Here is a 14,311-nt window from a genome sequence, read left to right as displayed (position 1 = left end):
CAATCAAATTTTGCATAAGAACTTGTAGTCCTTGTGTTCTCCACTCATAATGTGCTCTTCAGGTCGCAAGGTTCTCTTTTTTTTTTTTTTTTTTTTTCTTTGTGGTGGGAGGGCAGGGAGAAAGGATGGGGAGAGTGGGTGGTATCTGCTCATGATACTTTTCACTGTGACTAAAATCACCCCCCAACCTTGATACTGCATAGCTCTTCCCCTTCCCTCCACCTTTCCTGAGCTGGGGCAAATCAGTAACAGTATGGTCTCTGTGATTAGAAATTTCACTGCAGAGCAGCATATTTTTGTTAAATGCTTGTTAATCAGGATTATCTGATGTAAGAGGAGCTGCTGATAGCTGATTAAATGCAAATTAACACTGAATATTTCATGCCTGTAGCTGGATCTGCAAACATCCTTAACATGAGAAGGTTTTTATATCTCTAAAACAAGTTTTTGCTAAAAACAGATGCGCTGCAGAATGCACTTGACTTTACTGTAGAAGCCGAAAGAGAATTGTAGTACAAAATGGGAAGATCGCTCTTTAAAAGAACCCTTGAGATGTTACATGTTGACAGGGTGGATCCTGGTACCAGGAACAATACCTGAAGTAGGAACAACACTGGTTTTACTGGAGACAGGCTGTGACAACACTCAAGTGTTTAAATTAGCTGAAATCCCTGAAACAGAAGCCGCCTACAAAACCCCAAGTGGAAAAGGCTTATGAACCTTTCACCACAACAGAAGAGTGCCAGTTTTGGCCAGTTCATCATCCTATTCCTATACTAAAAAGAGCTTTCTATATAAACCTGCTCCAAATGAGCTCTAAACCCCATTGGAATGCTTGCAGTAGATCTTGGTGCCACATTTCCATAGGAAATGCTGTTCTGTCTGACCATACAAATACTGATTTTCTAAACCAGAAACCTAGCTTTGAAGCAGGAAATCTAAGTAATCCTTGAGTAAGTTAAAAGTAAAAACTGCCATTGGCCAAATTTCTCTTTAACTGATGAAAACTGCAGCAATGAAGCATTTTTCCCTGTGCGCAATGTATATGATACTGTAAATAAAACTTGGACCGAGACCTACTTTTCTGCTGCAACTGTGTGTAACTTGGCTTGGTAACGCAGAGATGTAATGCTCTATTTTTTTTTTTTTTTTTTTTTGGTGCTGTAACTGTGTAACTTAACTCAGTAGTGCTGAGACGCAATGCTCTATTTCTGCTGCTTGTGATCATGGAGAGCAAATGGCTTTACTGACTCACAGGAGAGTTTGTAAGGATGCCTCTCTGTTTGCTTGTAATGTCACTTCCATAAAATCACAAGTGTTTTTGAAATCAGCATGTTTTATTTGCATTCCTAAACAATTATGTAGGTTCCTCGGCACTGCAGGACTGACTTTGACTTACCCTTGGTACTGGCTTAGGTAATTGAAATACTGTGTATTGTTTATGTTTAATGGGATTCTTCTGTTTGTTAAGGTGCTGAAGACGAGCTGCTGCATCGACAACCTGAGGAAGGGAGTTCTCTGTTAAGACTGCAAGAAGATACTACCGACTGGTAAACACTTCCTTACATGTCTTTGCTTGTAGAATATTTCATTGTTTTCCATAATATTTTAGGCCAAGGAGTACAAACTATTTTGATCTATTGAAAGCAGTAGTAGTTCATGCAATTTATTTTTTTTTTTTTGTAATTAACTGTAGCTTACCAGACAAAAGGCTCGGTAGCAGGGGGTAACATGTGGGTATTTAAATTGGAATACAAAGTGATTAAATTCCTGCTCTCGTGTAGGAGAGAAAGGACTCTCTTCTGTAGTGGGACTTTAAACATTGTCTGTTTGCCTTTTCCACTGAGACTAATACAATGTGTCTGTACCCCTTACTATATAAAGACTATTTGAAGTGTGATAGTGCAAATGCTAAAACTTCAAATCTGATGCTTCAGGGCCTGGAGAGAGAGAATGAAGGAAACTAATGAAATCTAGTTTAAAAGTTGAACATGGCTGAACATGCTAATTTGAGTATCCAGGAGCTTTGGAAGAAGCCATTTATGCTTTTAATTATTCTATGAGTGTTTTGAGGCATAATTTTCACTGAAAATAATACATGACGCTAAAACTAAGGTTGTATGGTAATTTACAGGCATTTGAAGTCATCTGTAGGTTGCCTGTAGGTTCAGAATGATAAAACCATCATCAGTGAAGAGCTGTGACCACTTAGTACCAGTTTATCAGCCCATAAGTTAAGACATTGAGCTACATGATTACAAGGCAGTCAGAAGGAAACAGGAGAATTTAAAACATCTGAATATGTCTTGGCATAGCTAAATCACGTGCACAGTGATAGTAGGTACCGAATTTACAGCTCACTTCTCAAATACCTAATGTTGTAAGTGAAGTAGCAGTGTTCGGTACGGGGCAAGCCATCCACAAAGTTGTAAACTAAATATGCATTCAGTTTTCCTCTGTGATTATACCTTGCTTATATATCTTCTATAAAGCGTGAATCCTACCCTTCTGTTTGCTGCTATCATTTGAGATACAGGGCTAAGTAAACTTGTGTCGGGAGAGGGTTTTTAGCCCGGAATGGGGTGATGCAGCTGGATCCAAGGATTGTAATTATCACAATTATAACACTGTAATTACCTGATAGTAATTTTTACGTTAATCCTTTGGATTATTCTGATCATATATGGTGTGAATAAGTAATGTATGTCTGTCACTAAACTTGAGTGTGCAGCTTTCCTCATACAGAAAACTGAAAAGCTCGTTAGCCCAGCAGTGAGGCATGTTCCATCCATTTAGCTGTTTCAGCGTCCCTTCCCACCCCATCATCCCCCATCTCTCTCCAGGAGTTTATCAGGATGGCCATGCTGAGTGGAACTGGGTAATTCTAGAAAGTAGTTCTTTGTCCACAACTGCAGTAAAGTGTCTTAATTCAGCATTTCCTTTAGGACCAAGCAGTGCTTCTTAGCTCAGGGGTAGTGCTGCACAAACTTGTTTCCAGCATTAACTTTGGTCTGGGAAGACATTAGCTGGGAGCCCACTGAGCTCTACCACACTTTAGACCTGACCCAGGTCTCAGCTCAGGCCCCAGACTCTGGGAATATGCTGAAAAGAGAATGAAAGACATGGACATCCCTCAGGGCAAAGCGTGTCCGGGTCTTGTCGAGGTAGAAGCTGGACCTCGGTGTAGTGCAGACTAAGCCCGAATGGCTGTATAAGACACGTGTGCCTGTTTTATCTGGGTGGTATTTCTTTTGGTTAAGATGTTTCAGCTGTCCATTATCACAGATACTGAAGAACTTAGAACATTTTAGTTTGCACTATTTTTCATGTATAAGCTTTTCTTTTTCGTTATGTTAACTTACTTATATGGGATTATTTTTCCTGAGTATCAGTCATTCAGAAAAGGTCTTGATAATTATCTCCTGGTTTGGTGTATAATCTCTGATAATTATTCATTCTTATTTTATATCTTTATCTCTCATATGCAGCTTGCACTTGGCTGCATGCTTGAAGATTTAAAAATCTTTCCATGCAGCTTAGAATTGTTCCCCTGTAATGATGATGGGGAGAGGTTTTGAGCAAACTAATTAACATGTTATGGAGTCCCTGTTCCAGCACTGGTGTTGCAGTGTTTGTGGATTAACAGGTTTTGCATTTTGCGCATATTTTAATAAATATGAAAACACCTTCGCTATTATGTTTGCAAAGTGGAAGCAAATGCATACCTGTCATTTTCTTATTAATTTTGAGAACTCTTTGTTGTGGCTTGTATAGCTCTTATAAGAGCTTATGAGAGTTATTTGTCTGGCTGACACATCTTTAAATGTTCTCCTTCCTTGTGAGAAGAATCTTTAAAATCTCTTCAGTAATGATTTCAGTCTTTTCAGTGCAAATACCTTAATATGTGCTAAACTTAAAAAGAGCAAGAAAGTTTGTTTCTAGTTGGCCTTGTAGCTGTCTGCCTACAAAAGGTTAGAAGCGAAGAATTCGGAAGAGTTCCTGTGCGGAGTAAGGCCATATTGCCTGTGTTACCAACTTCTCTATGGCTTTGACTGTCTGGGAAGTTTATATAAAGCTTATATAAAGTTTATATATGCTGCAAGAAATATGAAGCAATGTTCTATTTTGTTTTGCTTAATGCTAAATGTTTCCTCTATTAAATGAGGAAATAGGTGTTAAAAATGTGCAGCTTTTAATGTGTGTTTTCAGAAGGATTTTTTTTTTTTTTCATTTGGGGAAACCTATGTAACCAATGTAGAAAGTGGTGAAGTTACAAATGCTTCTTAGCAACCTGAAAAGCTTTCACCATCAAGCCTACCAGAATACCACCAGTAGGGTCATGTGGGAGCCACCAGAGTAAAAGAATAATCTGTCACAATGAGTTTATATACTGTAAATAAATGAAGAAAAATGAGTGTCTTTCTGTCAACTGAAACCACTTTTACTTCCCATTTGTGCCACAAATTAAAAACAATCTCTTTTGGTAGTGTCTCTCTAAATGTATTGCTGTAGGTTTGCCTATAAATTATATTCGCGCTTCCGCAGAGCTTCTTGAATTGATTTGTCATCCATGTGAAAGTGGGTTTGTTGAAATGGTTCTTAGTATATGGAGGTTAAGTATTTTTTGTGTTTTTTGACGCTGACTATAAAATATTTTGATAGAAATTCTGATCGTGTTGCTGGTGTTCCACCAGCATGCATTTATTTTGTATTAATGTTGGTATCTAAGGCAAGAAAGAGGAAGAGCTGACAGGTTTTTTAGGCCAAACTGAGCTGTCTCTTATTATATATTTTATCTTGGGGCTTGTTTAATGTGGCTGGCTGTGATAGCATGGGAATAGATTGAGGGGCTAAAAGCTTTTGTACAATCCTGTGTTTTTTAAAGTCTAATAGTACGTATTAAAAAGGAATGTAAATAATCTGCCTGTGCTGACACAATGTAATGTGGTATCTTTTCTCTCACAGCAGACAAAGTTACGTAAAACCTTGAATGGAGATGGTAATAATCTGCAAACGATCAGTGACATGGGTTTTTTTCCTGTGATCAAGCAGAACTCAGTGTAGAGCTCTTCCAAAATAGCCTTCCTTTATATGCAGTAGTGCTACTGCAACGCTTCATAGAGTAAGTTTAAAAAGAAGTGATTTTGAATCTGGTTTAATGGCTCATTTACTAACCTCTTTGGCGTGAGACTCTGGCCATGCAGATTTGTTTATGAAGGTAAAGCTGCTGGTTTTTTCCACCTGTAAATAGTTGCTCAGGACAACATGAACTGTTTAATTCCGTTTGTCCAATGAGCCTTTAAATCAAAGACATTCATTTAAGGTTTGTTTTGACTTTTTGAAAAGTCACTTTTAAACAGACCAGCAAAATATGTAAACTTTTCTCATCAGAAAAACATTTGACCTGAAAAGCTGTGCTTGTTGAGACAGGTGACTGGACTTTCGTATGATGTTCTATGTGCTCTGTTCTAGTAGGTTGATGTCAGATGTTGTGTGTTTCACTTCCTGACTTACAGAAGGTCTCTTGAATGCTTGTTAAAGGACCCTTCTAGGTTTTGTTGGAGTTTTTTCTTGTTGGTTTGTTTTAACTCTGTAGGTATTTGAACTACTAACATGTACTCCTTCAGATCTGGTTAATATTCAGCTTACTGCTTGACCAGATAACTGCAGTTTTATTTAGAATCATAGAATATCTCAAGTTGAAAGGGACTTATCAGGATCATCGAGTCCAAATCCCTGCTCCTCAAAGGGCTACCTGTAACTGAACCGTATGACTGAGAGCATTGTTCAGACACTGCTTGAATTCTGACAGGCTTGCTGCCTTGACCCACTTCCCTGAGGAGCCTGTTCCAGTGACCAACCACCCTCTTGGTGAAGAACCTTTTCCTAATGTCCCATCTGAACTTCCCCAAATGCAGCTTGCTTCCTTTTAGCTCATTGTGAAATTAATTTTGGAAATTATTGAGCAGAAATAGTGTTGAGCTGTTGAGAAAGTATCATTAAATTACAGTGCAGGAATTAAGACCTTGTTGTATGGCTCCAGTTTTGTTTTTTATTTTTTTCCTGCCTGTTGGAGAAAGCTGTTGAATACACACAGTGGTCCCTAGGAGCTGGGCCCAGGCATTCCCGTGTTATGTCTCTTATGTTTATTACCCTGTATTCTGTAAACTTTGTGCATGCTTCCATCATAGATGCTACCTAATAAACATTTGAGGTTACAGGTTAAATTAATATGATTAGATTCTTCTGGACAGCTAGTGATTGATATAACTGGTTTGAGTATTCTTGTTTATCATTTTTTACTGGCATCTAATCACGCATGTTTTCCTTCGTATTAGAATAAACTCAAACTTCTATTACTATGTAGCTGATCTGAAAAGCTGCTCTTTTTTTCTTCTCCTCCTGCCTCTTTTATTTTTTTTTAATTATTTTTTTTTTTTAATTTTAGCTGAAACAGTTATTACAGGTTCTTCTGCATAGGTGGAGCTCAAGGCACTCCTGGGCAAGCTGGAGGTGCTTTCAAGAGTCTCGGTGCTATCCGATGGTTGCTCTGGTCAGAGCAGAGTCCCTCTGATCCCTCTTGGCTTGTCCCAAGGCTGTGTCATGGTCACTCCTGCGCAGCGTTTCCTCCGGCAATGGAGGAGCTGCCTCTGCTGAGACCGGCTGAGTGGGGCAGCCCTAGGGACCTTGTGGGGAAGGAGTTAAAGCAAACTGCTTGGGCATCCCCTCTAGCCTGCTCAGCCCTTGGGTCATGAGAAACATGTGGCAAAACTTACTGCTGTTTTTCCCAAGAAGAGGCTTTTCAGGCTCTTTAAAAGCTAGTCTGTGTTCTTGGAAAACTGGAATAAACAAATCCATTGCCTCTGAGCAGCAGAGATGCTGTCTGTGAAGCTGCTGTAGCTCCAGCCTAATCAGCTTAGGTCTAGATTCACCTTACAGTTTTACCTGTTAAAGCATTAACTATGGCTTCAGTGCTCAATTTCTGATACTGTTGTTGGACTAGATGATCTTTATGGTCCCTTCCAACTCTAAAAAAAATTCAGTGAAATTCAGTTGGAGAAGCAGTTAATGATTAGAACTCACTAAAACAAGTAAAAAGGTCTTTTAGGTGGCAAGTTACTCACTCCTCTGGTTGGGCTTCCTTTCATGATAGAAGTTCCTTTCTGTTCATGTGACCTAGTATAGTCCAGAGGAAAGTGGTTTACCCTGAGCTTAGAAATCTAGATTGTAAGAAATAAGGACTCCTCTGTTTGTGTTACTGAATAGGGTTACGGGTCCTGGGTTTGCTCAGAGCTGATAATACACTACTACTAATGTTGAATGGGAAAGCCCTTTTGACCTTGTCTTGTCTTACTGTTTTTATTACGCAAGTGGGTGAGTATTGCTGCAAACTTCCTGGGACAGGGTATGGTTTCACTTCTGTTATGCTGAGACTGAGTCGGGATTCTTAGTCTTAAACTTTGCCATATACCTAAGAAATTATATCATTTGTATAGCTTAGATAAAAAGCTGTTGAATCACTTGGTTGGTATTTGGGAACCCTTCACGACTGGGTGTTAACAGCATAACATCAAAGGAAGCATCAACTGTTGAAAAATGTCAATGCTAAGTAGTCATGGGGAAGTTAAACATGCAATAGATGTAATATATAAATTATATTGCTAATGTTGTAAAGGTATCCAGTATCCCTTCCTACCTTAGGTAAACTAAAGTACTTTACTTTTTTGAGGAGTGAAAACCTGAATACTATATAGAATCATAGAATGGTTAGAGTTGGAAGGGACCTTAAAGATCATCAAATTCTGACACCCCTGCCATGGGCAGGGACACCTCCCACTAGACCAGGTTGCTCAAAGCCCCATCCAGCCTGGCCTTGAACACTTCCAGGGATGGGGCATCCATAACTTCCCTGGGCAACCTGTTCCAGTGCCTCACCACCCTCACAGTAAAGAATTTCTTTCTGGTATCTAGTCTAAATCTCCCCTCTTCCAATTTAAAACCATTACCCCTTGTCCTGTCACTACATTTCCTGACAAAGAGTCCCTCTCCGGTTCTCCTGTAGGCTCCCTTCAGATATTGGTAGGCTGCTGTGAGGTCTCCCCGGAGCCTTCTCTTGTCCAGGCTGAACAACCCCAGCTCTCTCATCCTGTCTTCATAGGGGAGGTGCTCCATCCCTCTGATCATCTTCGTGGCCCTTCAAAATTCTGTTTGTGTAATGTACCCGGTGCTAAATCACTTCAGGATTTAGATTTATGAAAGTTCAAAAGAAGTACAGGAGATAATATGCTATCAGAAATAGCAGGTTCAGTTGTTTGAATAATTGACTATTAGACACAGGACTTTGTTTTGATAATTCTTGCAAGCTCTTATTTTTTTTTCTCCAGTAAAACAGGAAGTTGAGTAGCCTGGACTAAAATATCACAGTTCTAGCTCCCACCGCCAAAAAACCAACCACCAAAACAAAAAAAACCCACCCCAAATGAAACAACCCAAAGAAGTCTCATCTCTGTTTTCCTAAAAGTCCTTATTTGTCTTCAGGTAACCTTCAATATTCTCACTCACTTTTAGAAGTGGAAGAGATTATTTGGAAATATTTAACTTTCTGATTCAATATCTAAAAAAAAAAAAAAAAAAAAAAAACAACCCTTGTATTTGGTCTTCAACTTGCAGCTTTTTTTTTTTCTATGTAAAGCTTTGATAAGATGCAAAAATGAGGATTATGATAGTTCGTTTTAGTGTTTCCACTAAGCCAAGGTAAGGGTTTGTTATGGAAAACATAACCTGTAAGTGGATGAAATACAGATTTTCACACTGAGTATTAGTCTTGTATATCTATGCCATACAAGCTTCTCAATTATTTGTGCTTCCCCCCCTTTTTTTTTTTTTTGGTAAAAGGGGTATGTGATTATAACGTTGTCCCCTTTTTGTTAATCTGTAGTGCAGCATCTAAGCTTCCTTGAAATATTTCCTTCAAAGCAAATCTGATGGCTCTTTGCTACATTCCTTTTGAAGCCAAATCTTCAGACTAAACTTCAGAGAAGCTGAAACAGCTTTGTGGACCTCGCTTGGAATATGCCGAGTAATTAGTTGCGCTCTGAATTTCACACATGGAATTAAACATGTAGCACCACTAGATGTTTGGATGCACAGTATGAAGAGCTGTATGCCAATATAGCTCTGAAGAATATGGGTTATAGTGACATAAATGAATTTTAATCTGCAAATGAAGGACAAAGCATAACATGCTTTTGGCAGGTGTCTAACACAAATTGAGAACTTCCAAGAAAGCTTTTCGTGTCAGATCACCCTTTCTATCATTAACTTAGAAACCTAAACCACGGGTTTGAGTGTAGCAAGTAATACAAGATATGGCAAGACAACATTGAGAAATTGTATAGGATAGGGAAAGGCTTAATATAACAATAGACTTGAGATACAATTTAGCTTCAGAACAATAAATAAAAAGTAATGGAGAAGAAAGTTTTGAGCTGAACCTTTCTATAGCCAGAAGCCAAAAAGGTGATTTTATAGCTGGCAACCAGTAGACTTGCTTTCCTATGAAGAACCGAGGACGCTTTGCAGTAGTGATAGACTTCCTCTGCATAGACTTAATCTAATGCTTGATTGCCATACGGATAGAGCAGGATCTTATTTTAGAATCACTGATGTTAATGTTGGAGTTCACATCCATTTAGCATTGTATCGTGGGTTCATCTGCAGATGCCCTGGAACTTCCTTTGAAACGTGATCTTAGCTACGATTTATTTTTATAGCTTAGCCATCTGTCACTGTTACTAAAGTAAAAATCAAGTTTTATTACTAAACTTTTCTTAGTGTTCTTTTTTTATTACCCACAAGATGTGGGATGTATTTAGCTTGCGGTTCTGTTTTGGACTGGGCTTGCTTTTTATGTTTTAATGTGTGCTTCTAAGAGTAACCAATTTTTGGAGTGGTTTCCTCAAACTTAATTTCTAGCCTGTTGCTGAAATAAGAGCAGGAGCGTCTAAAAACTGCCAGAGCGGTGTAGTCTTTGAGCTGGGCCCCGTTCTGTTCAGCAACGCGCAAAGGGCAGTTAATGTTCATGGACCGAGAACATCTTGTGCCGTAGCCTACCTTTGGCTCACACAGGGTTCAAGTTGGCGATGCTTCACCAAGGGAGATCCTAGTGCAAGCTTCAACTTCTAGCGAGCAATTTAAGCATTTGCTCTGTGAAAGCAAGAGAGCAGGTTGTGTTTTGAAGGCAACTAGTAAAGCCTGGGTGCCTCATACCTCACATGGAGTAATAGATAAACGTGCAAGCTTTCTTTAACGAGTGTTGTAAGCCTTATGAAGTAACTTTTTTCAAACCCAGTACACAAAGTAATTTAGATTCGCTTTGCAAAGTTGTTACCAGTTCTTTCTTACTACTCAATGTTTCCATTTCTTAATGGGCAGAAAAGCCTGGGTGTTGGAAAGCTGCAAAATCACCAGTCTTGTAGCAAATCTTGACTGACAGTTGCTGACGACTCTATGCTTGTGTGTAGGGGTTTCTTAATTGGTTCAGTCAGGGCTGGGTGGAAAACACTGGTTTCATACTGGAAGTTAATGGTTAGCTTTTCTCTTCCGAAATCTGTTTTCATGTACTGCTAAGTTAAGCAGCATCAGCTCAATATGAGGTGGATGCCTAAAACAGAGCTTATTCAGTGGTTAGCCAGTTACTAATTTTTGTCAAGTTTCGTTATCCACAATGATGCCAAGTTTACTTTGTGCATCTTTTATATTTGGGTACCATTTGACTTGTGTCAACTACAGGCTTTTCCTCTGACAAACTGTACGATGCTTGGGTTTTTTTTCTTCTGAAAATGAATAGCTGCATTTTTGGATGATTTGCTGGCCCTCTCTAATGGCTGTAGACGTTTTTCGCCATTTGTTTTCCAACTGTCGTGACAGTTCTTTAAATTGCAGTTGTAGTTGGCCTGAGATGTTGGTGTGTGCTTTGGCCTTGTTCTGCTGTGGTGAAGTTAGGCTGTGGGTGAAGGGAGGGGGCGTGTGTGTAATAGAGACTCCTAGGATGGGACACATTAATCTTTCTGCTGTTGGGCTCCATAAAATGGTACAAAAAAAAAAAAAAAGCTAAACAAAATCTGTGAGCTGTTAACCCATTGAATAGAAGGTAAATTTCCTGCCCAGAGCTGCTTCTCTCTGTGATATAATGTTAAGTACTTGGCTGCCTCGGAATCACAAACAATTGAAACAATGCTTGGTTCTGTATTATTCAATTTTTGCTACCCATTAAATTATATAGTATACATATCTCGTGCCTTTTGGTATTCTTTCTATATTAATCTGCAGATCCAAACCTTGAGAATCGGTCAGAAGGAAACTCAGATGTTTTGCAGCTCCTCTGCACTAACTGAGAGAACCCAAGTAACGCGCTCTGAACTTGACAATAGGCGATTGTTCATTTAGGTACTCTTAGGTCTGAATTAAGGTGCAACCAGAAGTGCAAAAATTATATAAAGAATCCATCACTCTATTAACTTCATGTCTGACAATTTTAATGGGTGTGCACTGATTATTCCTTATCAACTGCTAGAGATCTGTAAGTCAATGTCTTATCAATTTAGACAGTGCTTTATTATATTGTATAGTGCTAACCTCTCAATTTAAAATAGTGCTGTGTAAAATCAAATATCTCTTAGCTTGCCAGCATAAACCAAATTGATAGTACCAGACGTGCTCAGTCTGATCTGTTTTGCATGAGAACGTACTCATTGGTACTAAAAGATAGGAATCCTTTTTGTTTATAGCTCAGTGAATTAAGTTGGACTCTCACCCAAAATCATCTTAACCAGAGCTCTTGACTACCCAAAAAAAAAAAAAAAAATATTTTAGGTAGATTTTTTTTTTCTAGTGTTCTTAAATGTTTTGTCCTATTTAATTTTTCTTTCACTTTTTTCAGGAAATCAGCTTCTTGAAGTAATGTTGAGTCGAACTTTGGTTTCGGTTTCTCTGTTCCCAGTAGCGGTTATGTACATCCCCGCCCTGCAGGGGACCGATGCTTTCCAGTCAGCGTTTAATTTTTATTGCTTTGTCTCAAAGCACAAATTGAGCAGTCTGTAGTCATGAGGAGGGGGGAAAAATATTTAAAATACGCCTAGTGAGGATGGGTGAGTTTTAGGGAAGTTGCAGCAGTTCTTACAAAGATAGTGCTGTTAACCATCTTTTTGTCCTGTGAGGTAGTTGTCCTGAAGCTGTTGCTTACTGCCGAGAGGGTAAAGGGAATCTGAGATCAACTGGCAAAGGAAAAAGCAGATGAAAGAAATCCTAGTCAAGGGAGAAACCTCTTTGAGAGAGATGCATACAATGGAAAGAATGAAGAAATAAATTTCTGCAGTCGTAACAGTGTCTGGCAGTCGTCCTTTTGCTTATGTTCAGTTCTGTGGGCTGTGAAGAGTCGTTCTCAGGAGGGTCTCCACTCTGCTTCTTGCCTGTGGTGCTGTAGATCTTCAGAGCCTTCCCAAGCTAATATTACACCACTATTTCCTGTGAAGCTTTATGAGATACTGTAGTACTCCATGTCTTCTCCTTTAAACTGTACTGTTAACCTAATTATTTCACCAGCCTTAAGATGGTGGTTAATAACGTGTGTAGCAAACTGAGGCTGTTAAATAATGTTAGTTTACTTCATTAAGCAAATGGTTTCCAGTGGTGACTTGAAAGTGCCTTCTCTGGAGGTCAGCATGCAAGCCATGAATTTTTTCAGGAGCTAATTTGTGTGGTTGAATTAAGAGTCTTGTGTTATTCTCTTACTTTTTAAAGTTTGTGTCTGCAGAGTGACATGCAAGTGGAACAACTTCCCCACTGGTATTTTATTGCAGCTTTGACTTTTTAGTAATTAAATTTATTACGGGATACGTGTTCTTACGGATTATCTACCAGCAGCAGCCTTTTTCCCTAGAAACACATTTGTTGCCAAATAATTGTGTTCCCTATTTATTTATATGCCTAGAGATAAAATACAGTTCTGCATTTTATTTTTTAACATATTTTTTCAAAAGTTACTGTGGTGTGTAGATCCAGAGCTACGTTTATGAAGTAGATTCAGAAAAATAGTACAGTGCCTGGAACAGATGCTAGTTTGCTTTTACAAGGTCATGTAGCATTACAGTTAAGAATTTTGGTGCAAAAGAATGAATTTTCATAATCTCTTTTTCTTTTAAAACAGCCTGGAGGCCAAGAACAGAGTGCAGCACTGGCTGTAGGTAAGAATTGAAACTTAACCTGTTTGAAAACTCTCCTGAAATAGAAGAAAAAAATATATAATATGTTAAAGGGCAGAAAATGGGAGTGTGCTGAACATTAGCAATTTTCTCTTCCAAGAGCTCCTTTTTCCCCATTTGCTTCTACAACTTCTGAAGTTTCTATTGTTCACTAGGAAGTCTTGCTCTGTAACCTAATTTATTCTTCTCTGTGGTTGAAGATGCTAAACCAGGTTGCAAGTGTTTGGTTTGTTTCTTGCACGGTACCTCAGCACACAGCCGGGTTATATTTTTGAAAACACTTCCCTGTACTGATGTGAAGAAGTCTCATTGTTTCAATAAAGGCATTTTTCGTGTGCACATACTATAGTAGTTGGGCCACATTTAAGAACTTATCCTGGAAGATTGTGCTTAAACTTCTTGGAAGATTTGAATTAAGACATAATGTTTTGGTGATTTATTTTTTTTTTTTCTTTCTCAGTCTTTTTGCTAAAAAGTCACAGTGTAACTTCAAACCTTTTCCAAACCAGATGCTTTATGCCAGAAAACAGTACTCTGAACCGGCTTGAAAGACTGACGAGGTAGCATATGTTCATGGGTTTAGTTTTGAGTTTTATAACCTGTTACTAGTCATCTAAGCTACTGCATAGAGTGTGTGAGTTAAACTTCATGTTTATTGTGCTGTGTCAGCACGGCCAGCTGTCTTCTGTCAGATTGGGAAGGTAACGCTACCAAATGTGGGGTAGAATTTATTTTTCTTACGTTTCTGATGAGTCATTAAAAAGCTCTTTGAATTCTGGGGAGTTGATTAAATTGATTTATCATCAGTTTTGTTGACAAGAGTAGAAAACAATCCCAAGTGCTGTGTCCAAAACTATTTGAATACTCCATTCAGGAGTTAACACATATATAATTCTATAGATTCTTACTAAAGTAATTGTCCCATGGGGCAAACTTAACTAGAGGTTACTTTCTGAATAAGGTTAGGACTTGAAAAAAGCTTAATATCCAATAAAGCATGAACCTTCAAATGTGAGCAAATTCCTAGGGAAGAGCGGGAACAGGGAGAG

General features: G+C 38.7%; 1 protein-coding gene across 1 annotated transcript in view; it reads left to right on the top strand.

The window, feature by feature from the left end:
• Nucleotides 1–14,311, top strand: part of CYRIB (CYFIP related Rac1 interactor B) — a 78,776-nt gene that overhangs the window by 35,250 nt on the left and 29,215 nt on the right. Inside the window, 2 exon segments of the mRNA XM_074144915.1 lie at nucleotides 1,511–1,550; nucleotides 13,208–13,244. Of these exon segments, the coding sequence (XP_074001016.1) occupies nucleotides 1,511–1,550; nucleotides 13,208–13,244 (77 nt within the window).

The sequence above is a fragment of the Numenius arquata genome, chromosome 3, assembly GCF_964106895.1.
Source record: "Numenius arquata chromosome 3, bNumArq3.hap1.1, whole genome shotgun sequence".
Lineage (NCBI taxonomy): Eukaryota > Metazoa > Chordata > Aves > Charadriiformes > Scolopacidae > Numenius > Numenius arquata.
The sequence above is the reverse complement of the archived record's forward strand: the minus strand, read 5'-3'. Positions and strand labels throughout refer to the sequence as shown.